The sequence below is a fragment of the Mastigoproctus giganteus genome, chromosome 1 (genome assembly GCF_048544385.1).
Source record: "Mastigoproctus giganteus isolate SK-2022 chromosome 1, ASM4854438v1, whole genome shotgun sequence".
NCBI lineage: Eukaryota > Metazoa > Arthropoda > Arachnida > Uropygi > Thelyphonidae > Mastigoproctus > Mastigoproctus giganteus.
In genome coordinates, this window is record NC_143575.1 from 8,047,191 (window position 1) to 8,060,184 (window position 12,994).

General features: G+C 33.5%; 1 protein-coding gene across 1 annotated transcript in view; it reads right to left on the bottom strand.

Moving 5' to 3' along the window:
* The window catches only part of LOC150090530 (proton-coupled amino acid transporter 1), a 144,817-nt gene that overhangs the window by 28,140 nt on the left and 103,683 nt on the right, over positions 1-12,994 (bottom strand). Inside the window, exons 10-11 of the mRNA XM_090378337.1 lie at positions 6,122-6,297; positions 2,041-2,228 (exon numbers count right to left, since the gene is read on the bottom strand). Of these exons, the coding sequence (XP_090234463.1) occupies positions 2,041-2,228; positions 6,122-6,297 (364 nt within the window). The remainder of the gene's footprint in view (positions 1-2,040; positions 2,229-6,121; positions 6,298-12,994) is intronic.

Consider the following 12,994-nt stretch of genomic DNA (forward strand, 5'->3'; position numbering starts at 1 on the left):
GGATTTGTGATTTTGCGTTTACCCTGGATATCGTGACACACTTAAATACTTTCAACACCGTATTACCAGGGAAAAATTTATACGCCCATGATATGGTAAAAAGTTTGAATGGATTTAAATTAAAACTCCAGTTGTTCCTTCGACATTTATTGATTAACAAGGTAGACCACTTTCCAACCATGAAGTTGCTGAAGATTCCAGAAAATAAATTTGAAAAATATTGTGAAATTATCAACGCTTTGTATGACGACTTCTCACGAAGATTTGACGAATTCCGAAAAATTGAGACAAGTTTGGCAATAGTGAGCGACCCATTTTCAACAGAAATTGATAGTGCACCGAGTGAACTACAGCTTCAGATTATAGATCTGCAGTGTGATACCGATTTAAGGGAATTGCACCGTCGTGAGGAAATCTGTAAATTTTACAATACTCTTAATTCGGACAAATTCGACGAACTTAGAGATTTTGCCCGAAAAATGTTGGTTATTTTTGGATCAACCTACATATGTGAACAAACATTTTGCATCATGAATCTAAATAAAAATTCTTTACGATCAAGCATCACTGATGAACATTTACAAGCAGTTTTAAGAATCTCAACTACAAAATTAACACCCAAAATTTAAAAGATGGTAAAAGATGTAAAACAGTTCCATTCATCTCATTAAATTCTTGGTTGTTAGAGAATAATTTTTTTTTATGTTATATTTCTTCTTCATGATAACAAATAATATATATCTAAAAATAGTATTTTACGTGCGGCCCGCCTTCTTTTTGAATTCCTAATGTGGCCCTTCAGACAAAAAGTTTGCCCAGGCATGCTTTAGATGTTACCTACCTCCCCTAAACGTTTGTACCAATATTTTTGAGACACTCTGTATTTATAATAATAATAGTGTTTTTATTCGGCTTTAATTAACATGTAATTTCACAAGTTATTTCGGTTTTGTCAGTGTAATTTTTATCATACAGTTTGGTTGGTGAGGGTATGAAAAGTATGAAAATATAACAGCAATGCTAGATTCCATTCTGGCTGACAGGTTGTACAAAATCTACTGACTATAAAACTATGAAGGCATAAAAATGAAGATAATCTGCTTAATTAGCACAACTACAGATATCTCTCAACAATTACAGCAAAGAAGTCCATGATTATCACACACCTCTAATGGGAAAAGAGGAGATTACAATCTTTGCAACAAATTTATAGAGACTATTTATGGGCAACTGAAATAGAAAATATTTGTTAACATATAACAATAAATAAATTTTTCTAATATGTGATTTCACTTACAGGATTTATTAAGAACTGCTTGCATTAAGATTTATTCTCTGACATAGGCTATAAAATTTTTGACTGGCAAAAATTAAAATTAATGCTGTAATGACAAGATGTAATTATATCCCAAAAAAATTCTTTAAGTGGGAAAGTAACTAACTCTGCACCCAGAAACTGGTTTTATATCCAGCAAAACAGACAAACCAACAAGAATACACAATTTAAAGAGATAATACACCTCATAACGTTTTGTACAAAAACAAAGCAACAAACACATTCCTTTAGATGTTACCTACCTCCCCTAAACGTTTGTACCAATATTTTTGAGACACCCTGTATTTATAATAATAATACTGTTATTATTATAACAGTATTATTATACTTAAACTACTGTGTAATTCCAATGTTTATTTATTTAAAAGTAACCATGGAGCTTACTACTGAGGTAATTTACAATTACCTCAGTAGTCACCTCTATAATGTAAATTTCGAACCTTCAGGACTTAATGCATGTAACACAATAAAACTGTACAGAAAATTTTAAAATTAATTCACATTAAATCATTTTGGCTTCAACCTACTTCCACAGCCATCTACATTAATAAATTTTGCATAAAACCATTTCTTGATCAACTATTTATTAGATCAACTATTTAGTAATTTTTTTAATTTAACACAAACTAGCAACCATAATTTGTTTTTGAGTAAATTAACCAGCATTTTTAATGCCGAAATAGTTGTTAAAAAATTCGACTCACATGTAAAAGTTACGATAGTAGCCCTGAATGCATATTCAGCCAGACGTTTCTTGAGTGGAGTCAGCCTTTCTTTCAAATGAAGTTTTCCTTCAAACCATGGCCAAATAATTTGTATCGGAACGTACATCTGGAGGCCATATGAAAAGAAGATTGCCACTGCGAACATCAGTCGAACAGATTCACTAAGCCTGAAATTTTAAAGAAATCAGTAACTGTCATGTCTTAAAAAATTGAAAGTGGCTACTTTACAATTAAAATTTATATTATTACTTTTTTATGTGATAATTCCCAACGTATAAGTGAGGCAAGGCTACATTTATTGCCACTCTATAATTTTCATGGCCCATTTAATAAAATAATGCAATTCAGTGACAAAGTTTAGCGTGAGAGATGTAAAAACTGGATCATTTTCATATATTGATGATAATGTTCAGTTATTACTTACAAGATCTTCAAGAATCTGAATAAATTAGATAAAGACTGTACAGAATTTGACATGAAAATTACTTATACAAAAGTCATGAAAGGCAGAAGAGAAAAGGAAATTTGTTTAAGTAGAACTAAATAACAAAAATTGTAACAAGTTATTAATTTTGTGTATGAAGGAACAGTAAAGAAGATGGAAGATTAGTCATGGAAATAGATAAAGTAAAGCATAATGTGTACGAAGTCAGTTAAATTCATTTGGAAGAAAAGAAAAAATTAGCCAAATGGCAAAATTAGCTGGTTATGATATAGTTTTTAAGTCTATTTTAATCTATGGAGCTGAAAGCTGGGTAAGAAATCAAGAGGATGGTGGATTGATGGTGTTGTGCAATTAGACGTTGGCTTTACTGCTGTTGTCTCCACCAACTACAATGAACATTTGAAGATGAAAGTGAACAAGGTAGTTATTATCTGAGAAACAAAGATCTAGTCAACTTTCTTTTTTGTTTTTTTTCCCCTGGTCCACTTCAGATTTCTTTACTGGACGTCTGGATCTGGCCTGCTCATTGGTTCTCCTTCATATCGAAGGTTGCCATGTTAAAAATCTGTTGCATTTCCAAACAAGTAAACAACTCTAGAATACTCATTTGCTGTTATCATCAAAAGGATGTTAGATGAAGAAAGCACATTTACAGAAAAATGCTTTATTCAAGCCAGAAGAGAGCAGCAGAAATGGATATTCTACATACGTGAGGATAATCAGGTTGCTTGGGCTGTTTATGTCTGCTTGCAACAGAAGTTCATTAATTTATCTTTCAAAACTGCACTTGAGTAATGAACCAAATTTGGACACAGTAAGAAAAGTCATACCAGCATAAGTGTTCATGTAGCTTTTCTTACCAATTATAACTTCTTTAAATAGGCTTTTCAGAGGTTGCCACTGTTCTATCAGTACAGCTAAGACAAAAACAACATGTAGTTCAAGATCACTTGTTAGGCTTCCCTCTGCTCACTCATTCAATTGTGAGTGGGTAAGTCTAGTGAATGACTTTGAACGACCTATTGTTTTTGTCCTTACTATAATTAAACATCTACCTAAAAACAGCCAAAGGGCACACACATGCTTCAAAACCTTTTTCATTTTATTAGCATATACATGCTAATAAAAATAAGTGCTAATAAAATAAGTGAAATTCTTTCAATCTGCCTTTCCTTTTGCACCTCTTTCTAGATAGCAGTAAATGTCCAAAAAATATTCACCCACTTTCAGAGTAAAGCATATAGCTCTCTTTTCAGCACACAAATGTTATATCCTGCATTCACCTTCCATTGCTGGCATTAATAGCAAGTTGTTTTTGATATGGAATTTTTTTTTTTTTTTTAAATTAGAAATGGTCACCACTTCAAATCATTTTGTTTATTGTCATCTATAGTGATGATTGTAAAATTTTCAAAACCATCACTACTTATTTTTCCCTCTGTTTCCAATTTCACTAAAAATGCTACTCTCTGTTCTTTCAAGTCCATAACCTTCCAGGCTCAGTGGAAGATTATGTTCTATAATAAACAATGTGAATAAGTATTCGACACATAAGAGAATCAGGCACAGTATATACCAATGAGATTTAATGTTCAAATAATAAAATATTGTTATTTAGATGCATTATTATATAAATAAGTAAATTAGTATGACAAGAGTAATTATTGTATTTTATTAGGGTTCTGATGTATGTTGGGTGTACAGCAGGTACTAGTTTGAATTATAAGATAGATGAAGATGGATTAGGGGTAAAGGTGCACATTCTGAAACTATCTTTTTAAATAAAACTATGTAATGCTTACTTTTTTGCAAATGTCTAATTACACCAAGCTTCCTGCCAATCAAAACTGAAAAAGCACATTTACATACAATACATACAGCAAATGTACCAGATTTTATAAAGCACAAAAAACCTTGCATATATGTTTTCTTAAACATGACACTTATTTCTTGGAAATCACACTGAAAGGAATTGTTCAACCATATTGGCTTCATGCAACACACATAAAAAAAAAAAAAAAAAAAGTTTTTACATTATTTCTAACACAGTGTAAAATTTCATTTTCCTGTCAGTTAATTTGATAAGTACAGATGAATAACAAAAATTTCAAGAAAAAACATTCACAAAATTATTTTAAGAATTCAAAATTTAATGGTGAACCATAATTTAGTTTACTGTTTAAAAAAAAAAAAAAAAAACATGAAAAACTGTTAGGATGGTTAGCAGAAGAACAGGTTCAACAAATTGATTTTCCTTAGTAAATCTGGATAGTTGGCAGTTATGCTAAAAGAAAAATAATGGACCACAAAAAAATTGCCAGAGCGAGAACAGGAATGAAGGAAGATACAAAGGTTGACAGCACAGTTCATGTGCATTCAATATAATAATTTAGTGGACAACTATAAATTATAATGGTGCTAGTAAAATGCAATATTCTAATTAAAAAATTATGTTATTAACCATTAGAACAATTAATTTAGAAAACATAATTCTACCAGAATTTAAATGCTAAGTATAAAATGCTTTCTTCCATTTATTTCAGTGTAAAGATAATGCCAATACCAATAAATAACAGTTAAAGGTGATAGTTTTCAAGTTATAAACATAATTAAAATGACCCAGCTCCAAACATAAATCTGGGACCCCCCCTGTGCACACACACATTTCGGGGAAGATTGTAAAACCACTCATAATAAGTGGTAGCTAGATTATTTCAAAGCATATTTTAATGATCTAATCTAATTTCATTCTTCAACCTCAGATAAACTGTTTAGCATCATTCCTAACATATGAAGATATCAGAAATAAAAATTGTTTTAGTTTCTAGAATAAAAGCATAAAAATTTTATTACAACAACACAGCATTTATGAAAACTTTCCTCGATTAAAGCAAACACCACAATATTCTAAGCATTTGGTAAGAGACTGAGCATATTTAAGTATAGGGTAAAAGCCTCAAGCCATTAAAAAGCTTTATAAAATATTATTGTATACGTTGAGCATAGCCTCTTTCTGGCCTTGAGAAAACTACTTGGTATATTAATCTTATAGCAAAGTTTACTCAAAGCTATATACAGAAAGAGGCTATGTCTGATGTGTACAATAACATTTTATAGTTTTTGCAGCATGAGGCTTTTGCCTAGACTTAACATTTCTACTTCATTTAATACACCGATTTGCATTTTACATATTTTGGATAGACTTTATCATTGGTTTGTTCAAGTTTTCATTAAAATTTCAGGGTTGAAAACATGGTGGGTAGTGGCATACACTTTAAATAAATGGTAGTATACTTCTCCATGGAAGAAGTATTTTTTTATTTAGAGACTAATGCAATACCAAGACAACTTGTGGAAAGTGATCCCACAATATGAGATCAATGCACCAAGTAGCAAACAGTTTGTTCAAAGCTATATACAGAAAGAGGTTATGCTCGATATGTACAGACTGGACAAATTATTAAAATCATACTTGTGAATATAAGACATTTTCATCTCTGATATACAAGATTTTAAAAATTCTTTTCTTAAACTTTATATGTGGATATTCAGTAAGTAAACAACCATATTCACCATAATTGTTGTTACACTAAATAAATATGAATTCCAACATACCATCCTGGAGAAAGATTGAGAGTTATGCTCCCCTTAACAGCATTTCCATACTTTAGATAGCCATAAAATCCAACGGCAGTATAGAGACAAGCCACAATCACCATTCCTGTATTTAAGACTCCTGTTAAACCTCCAAAATCTTCAGGGGTTTCCATACTATTTTCCAATGGAAGTATCTAAAAAACAGAGTTCTTTTTACCATTCCGTTGATTTCAATTGTTTGTGTTCTGAGTTGATGATATTCAATATTTTAACAAAAACTATCATTTATATATGAAAAATTTTTTTGCATATATAAATGACAGATATCAAAATACTTTTCATTTGGTATTGTAAAGCACTGTGCAATACCACCAAATCAAAAGTATTTTTCATGACGTAACAAGTAAGCAAGTGGATCTAGATAGTTATTTTGTAACTCCTTTCTAAACAGAAGGAATGTCATTAATGAATTAATAATACATATGTGCCACTATGAACACATATGTACCATTCTATTCTTTCACTTTCTATGGGAACAATGATTAGGTGGTACACAATTAAAGGATACAAAATGAAAAATTATGAATCCACTGATTAAATGTATGGTAAAAGAAATGGGGAATATAGCTTAATGTATACTTGCCACAGAATATTATACACTAAATGATATCATATACAGTGGCAGCCGCACAAATTGCATCACTGTAAATTTTCTCCCAAAACAAGCATAACAGCTGAAATAATTGTCCCTAAAAGCCCCAAATTTGTTATACAGTTACATACAATGATTATGCATTTTATTGTTAAGAAAACAAAGACAAAAACTATTTTGACATATATTTATTTACAAATAATCACAGATATACACACTCCAGGCCACATGAATGCCTTATCATCATAACCAATGTTTGAATTTAATGTTATGTAACAGGATGGAAAAAAAAATATATATATATCAACAGCAAATACATATGGTTGTGATACTATCAGATCTTCTATGACAGATATTAGTATTTTTTGGCCCACAACAAGCTTTAATTACTCCCTTGACCTGTCTGGCATGGAATATACAGGAATCCCTTGATTAGCACGGTTTATAATTAGCTACAATTTTCAATTAGCCCAAATCAAAATTTTGATTAGCACGGTACTTAGGCTTGGCCTAGGCCTAAAGAAACTGAAGCTAGTGATGCTACAAAAGTCAGTACTAAGCTACAAATGTAAATACACTGCTAAAGTATGCATAACATTATAGAAATACATTGCTTGTTTTCTTAGTGAGCGCAAAGGCTGTGTTCACAAAAGGGAGTTATTGTTTATTTCATGTCGCATCATACCTTATCCATCGAGAAGCATTATTGAGAAGGAAAAATAAACAAAAACGAATGCAAGATACAGTGTGGGAAGCTAGTTTGTTTTTCTGCCATAAGAAAATAAAAAGAAATGGATTATTTTAAACATGTTTTGTTACAACAATTGAAATATTTTCTAACATTATGCACTCTGAAGGACAACACCAGCTGCAATGCATTTATTACGTACATACAGATCAGTTGCTTTCAGTTGTTCTTGCACTGCGTGTTGACTGTTATCACCCGCCATTACACATTTTTTACATTAATTACTGTGCATACTAATTAATTACATTCATTTCTATTAAATTTTTTATATATTACATAATTATTAACTATGGATAAAAGGAAAAGTGTATCTCTGGTAAAAAGAAAAGAAAAATGATAATGTTAGATGAAAAAATTCAAGTCATAAAAAGACTTGAAGATGATAATAAAACACAAATTGCTCGACATCTTGGAATGCCCGAATCAACGGTTTGGATGATTTTAAGTAAAGCCAGTGCATATAAGGAAAAAAGGTAAGCTTGCTTCATTGTCAGTAAGCACACAAACCACAAGAAATAGAAGTTTTACGACAGAATGTCTTTTAGCCATTTGGATAGAAGACTGCACTAAAAAAAGAATTCCAATCTGCACAATGGCCATAAAAACAAAAGATTTGAGTATTTTTGCAATGTTAAAGGAAAAGTCAATAATAGTAACTGAAGAAAATGTTCAAGCTTGTTTGGCTTGTTTCAGTTTCATTTTCTGCCTGCACCAAAGCTCGCAACAATTGTAAAGCAGTTATTAATCAGTCCAAACTAGAGTTTGAACAGGCTAAGAGTAGAAAACTTGCTTCTTGCCCTAATGGTAGCCGAGCATTCTGGTCTCTTGCCAAAGCTATTGGCCGCAACTTTTGCCCATCTCTGCTCCCACCTTTGGCCAAACCAGATGGTTCTGTTGTCACTTCAGCCAAGGATATCTTGCCAAAGCTATTGGCCTCAACTTTTGCCCATCTCTGCTCCCACCTCTGGCCAAACCAGATGGTTCTGTTGTCACTTCAGCCAAGGATAAAGCTGACCTGCTAGCATCCCATTTTTCTTTCAGCTCATGTATTAATGATCTTGGTAAAACACCTCCCACCATTCCCAACACGCTCCACTCAATGCCTCCTGTGGTCTTCTGTCAAAAGGATATCAGAAGGATTTTGATGAATCTTGATGCTAAGAAAGCTCCAGGTCCTGATGGTATTTCTCCACTTGTTCTCAAAACCTGTGCTCCTGAACTTACTCCTATTCTTTGCCGCTTTTTTCACTTTCTTATTCCAAAGGTGTTTTTCCTTCTGCTTGGAAATTTGCTCATATCCAGCCAGTTCCTAAAAAGGGTGACAAATCCCTCCCATCCAATTATCGTCCCATTGCAATTACTTCTACTCTTTCTAAAGTAATGGAGAAATCAATTAACCGCCAACTCTTAAACTACCTAGAAACCTTCCGTCTGATCAACGATCGCCAGTATGGATTCCGTCAGTGTCGATCCACTTGTGATATTCTGGCTTATGTTACCCATCTATGGACTAATTCAATGGAAAGGTTCGGTGAAACACAGGTAGTTGCTCTTGACATCTCAAAGGCTTTTGATCGTGTTTGGCATAAAGGTCTTCTAAACAAGCTTCCATCTTATGGTTTGCCAACTGTTTTTAGTAATTGGTTATCCAGTTTTCTCTCTGATCGCTCACTGAGGGTGATGGTAGATGGCTCTCTGTCTTCTAACTTCTCCACTAATGCCAGTGTCCCCCAAGGTTCAGTTCTTTCCCCCACTATTTTCCTCTTGTATATTAATGACCTTCTTCCACTGACTGGAAATCCTATCCATAGTTTTGCCGATGATAGCACATTGCATTCCACTTTACATTTTGAGAAACCTTGTCCTGCTCAATCTGTTTCAATTTCTCGAAAATCTGCTACCAATTCCTTAAATGCCGATCTTCAGGTAATTCTCCAGTGGGGCAAAGACAACTTAGTTGATTTCAACCCTTCTAAAACTCAGTCTTGTCTTATATCTCGCAAAAAGGATTCTTCTGCTCCTATGCTTATCTTCAGTGACACTCCGATTTCTAGGCAAAATGATATATCTCTTTTGGGGATTACCCTGACTTCTAATCTCTCTTGGCACAAGCACATTACAAACATTGCTTCCTCTGCATCTAAAAAACTTGGTTTTCTCTTTTGCTCTTGGTGTTATTTTTTTTCCCCAACAGCTGCTCACTCTGTATAAATCGCAAATCCGCCCTGCCATGGAATATTGTTCCCACATCTGGGGTGGTGCCCCCAAAACCTCTCTCAAGCTTCTTGATTCCATTCAGAAGAGGGCAGTTAGGTTAATTAATGATTCATCTCTAACAGAGTCTCTCCACTCGCTTTCTCATAGACGTACTGTTTCCGCTGCATGCCTCTTCTACAGATACTTCCATGGGCACTGTTCTTCTGAATTGGCTTCTATAATTCCTGCTCTCTCTTTCAAAACAGTCCGAACACGTGCCGCCACCAGCCAACATCCATTTACTGTCCAACTTCAAACCCACAGAACCAACTATTCATCTTCCTCATTTATTCATTCAACTGGTATTTTCTGGAACAACCTTCCTTCATATGTATTTCCTGAAAATTACAATCTACAGAAGTTTAAGTCCAATGTCAACAAATATCTTCGTTCGTCTTCTCAACCTCCAACCCAAGCACGGTACTAAGTACTATAGGTTCTAATACCTCTCGTGTTTGGGGTTCACATAAAAAAAAAAAAAAAAAAAAGCAAGTTCTTCAAAAGAAAAAGTGATTGAAGTGGAAATGGAAGAAAATTTCACTGCCAGTAAAGGCCAGTTTGAATGTTTTAAGAAAAGAACAGTACTGCATAATGTTGCACTGACTGGAGAAGCGGCAAGTGCAGATAAAGATGCAGTCATGAAACATCCTGAAATTTTAAAGAAAATTGTTGATGACAGCAGCTACACAGATCAACGAATATTTAATGTTGATGAAACAGGAATTTTTTGGAAACGAATGCCAAAAAAAACCTTTCTAGCAAAAAAAGAAAGGGCCCAACCAGGCTATAAAGTTTCCAAAGATAGAATAACACTTTTATTGGGAGGCAGAAAGGCGATTTGAAATTAAAACCCATGGTTATCTATAGAAATGAAACTCCCAGATCTTTTGGTGAAGGTTTTAATAAAGCAAGCCTACCTGTTGTTTGCTTGGGTCACGAAAGCTTTATTTGAAGAGTGGTTCTGGTTCACTAGCTATTTTTGTCCGAAAGTTAAGGCCTACTGTGAAGAAAATAATCTTGCATTCAAAATTTTATTAATTTTAGACAATGCCCTGGGCCACCCACTAGCACTTTCTGATTTGTGTAAAAATGTGAGTTATTTTTGTACCCCCAAATAAGACAAATCTTTTACAGCTTTTAAAATATAGGCTGTAAAAATCTTTTTACAGCCTATATTTTAAAAGCAATTCTTTTAAATTGCCTTAAAAGAATCAAGGCATAATCGCTACTTTTAAGGCTTATTATTTACGCAGAACATTTGTGCAAGCAATTGAAGCAACAACTGGAGATAGTGCAGTCTCTTTCGTTGAATTTTGGAGCAATTACAACATCAGGAAAGCAATAGACAATATTCATGAGTCATGGTCTGAAGTAACATCCAGCAATATGAGAGCAGTTTGGAAGCATATTTTGCCACATTGCACAAATGGTTTCTGTAGTTTCACTCATGTCAATACTGTTATCGATGAAATAGCAAATATTGGAAGAGATCTAGCTTTGATGAAATTGACAACATTGATGTTCGTGAATTGTTGGAATCACATTCAGAACAATTAAGTGATTCTGACCTCCTTAATATTAATGAACATATGACCTCCGTCATATGTTCATTAATATTGATGAATGAACATATGACAAGGCAGAAAACTGCGAGGAAGAAAATATTCAAGAAAAGAAGTTGACATTAAAAGAACTTGAAGGAATATGTCGCACAGCTGAAAATTTGAAACAACTAATTATGGATGGAGACCCAGATATCGAGCGCAGATGCAAATTCGCAGGAACATTGAAAAAGATGTGTATCCATACAAGCAAATTTATGATGAAAGGAAGAAAAAGTCTGCGCAAACCAGCCTTTTGAAATATTTTGCAAAGAAATAAAGTGAGTTATATATTGAAATTTTTTAATTTCAATAAAATTTTGATTACTGTACTGCAAATATTTATAATTATCCTTTGCTTTTATACTACTGTACATTAAATTGCCATAAAAAACATATTTTTAAAAATATTGATTGGTGTATTGTAGGTCTTGGAATGAATTAGGCTATTTTATATTGATTATTAATTTTGATTAGTGTGATTTCGCATAGCGTAATCACACTATGCGAAATCACACTAATCGAAATTAATAATCAATACAAAATAGTGTGATTTCGCATAGCGTGCCATTTTCGTGTTTTTAGTTTGTTATTTGGTTTTTAGGAGCATTAGCAACTAAGGCCATATTGCTCTGGGATATGCGGTGGTCATTCCCTGACCTTTCCGCATCCTCCGTATTTGGTGGCGACGGGCTTGAACCCCAGTCTAATCAAGAAGCATGTGCTACACACTGCTGCTCCTTCCCACCTGGCTACGGAGGCGCCCCCCATTTTCGTGGAACCAATTAATCGTGCTAATCGAGGGATTCCTGTATCAGATTATTGATACAACTATTTCTTAGTTGATGGTAACAGACACGAATAATGGGTTCTTGTACTGTTATTTGTTCAATTTTCAATCGGGACCATTTCTGCCATGATAAGGATCAGATACTGCAGTCTTACATGAACTTCACCTCAAAAAAAAAAAAAAAAAAAAAAGATAAAACAGAGTGCTTGAAACAAGTTAAAATTAGCATAACAAAAATCGTATTTAATGATTATGTAACATTGTTCCAACTTTACATGTGGTGTGGCAAGGCACAGAATCATGTAAAACAATTTTCTGTTCCTCAAGGGAGGTCTCCGACAACACAAAAGAATCTCCTTGAAAATTTTTGTGTATTAGTCACCATCAAGAATACCATTTACAAAATGTATTCTGCCCACCCTTTTACTCATTATGCATCCCCAAACAATCTGACCCAATGGAAACTTTATTGTTGATTAAACACAGTCAGGGGTGATAAGGTTTGTTTGAACTATGCCAAATGCATTTACCATCTGAATCGTGGAGGTTAAATCTGGATTCATCACAGAATATTATGGATTTCCATTGCTCAATTGTCCAATCAGTACTTTCTTTATTCCAGGTTAGTCGTCACTTTTTCCTCATGAACTTTCAGATTATGCTTTCAGACCACTCATCACAAGTCTTCATCAGACAGTTCTAGTATACTTGCATTTACCCCGCTTTGTTCCTTCCACATGGATTTTAGATCTGTTGAAGTTGCACGACAATCAATCAATCCTGTGCTGCAGTACTTTTCCATCCATTTCAGTGTGATTCCAGATTTACTTTTGAAAACTTTTTC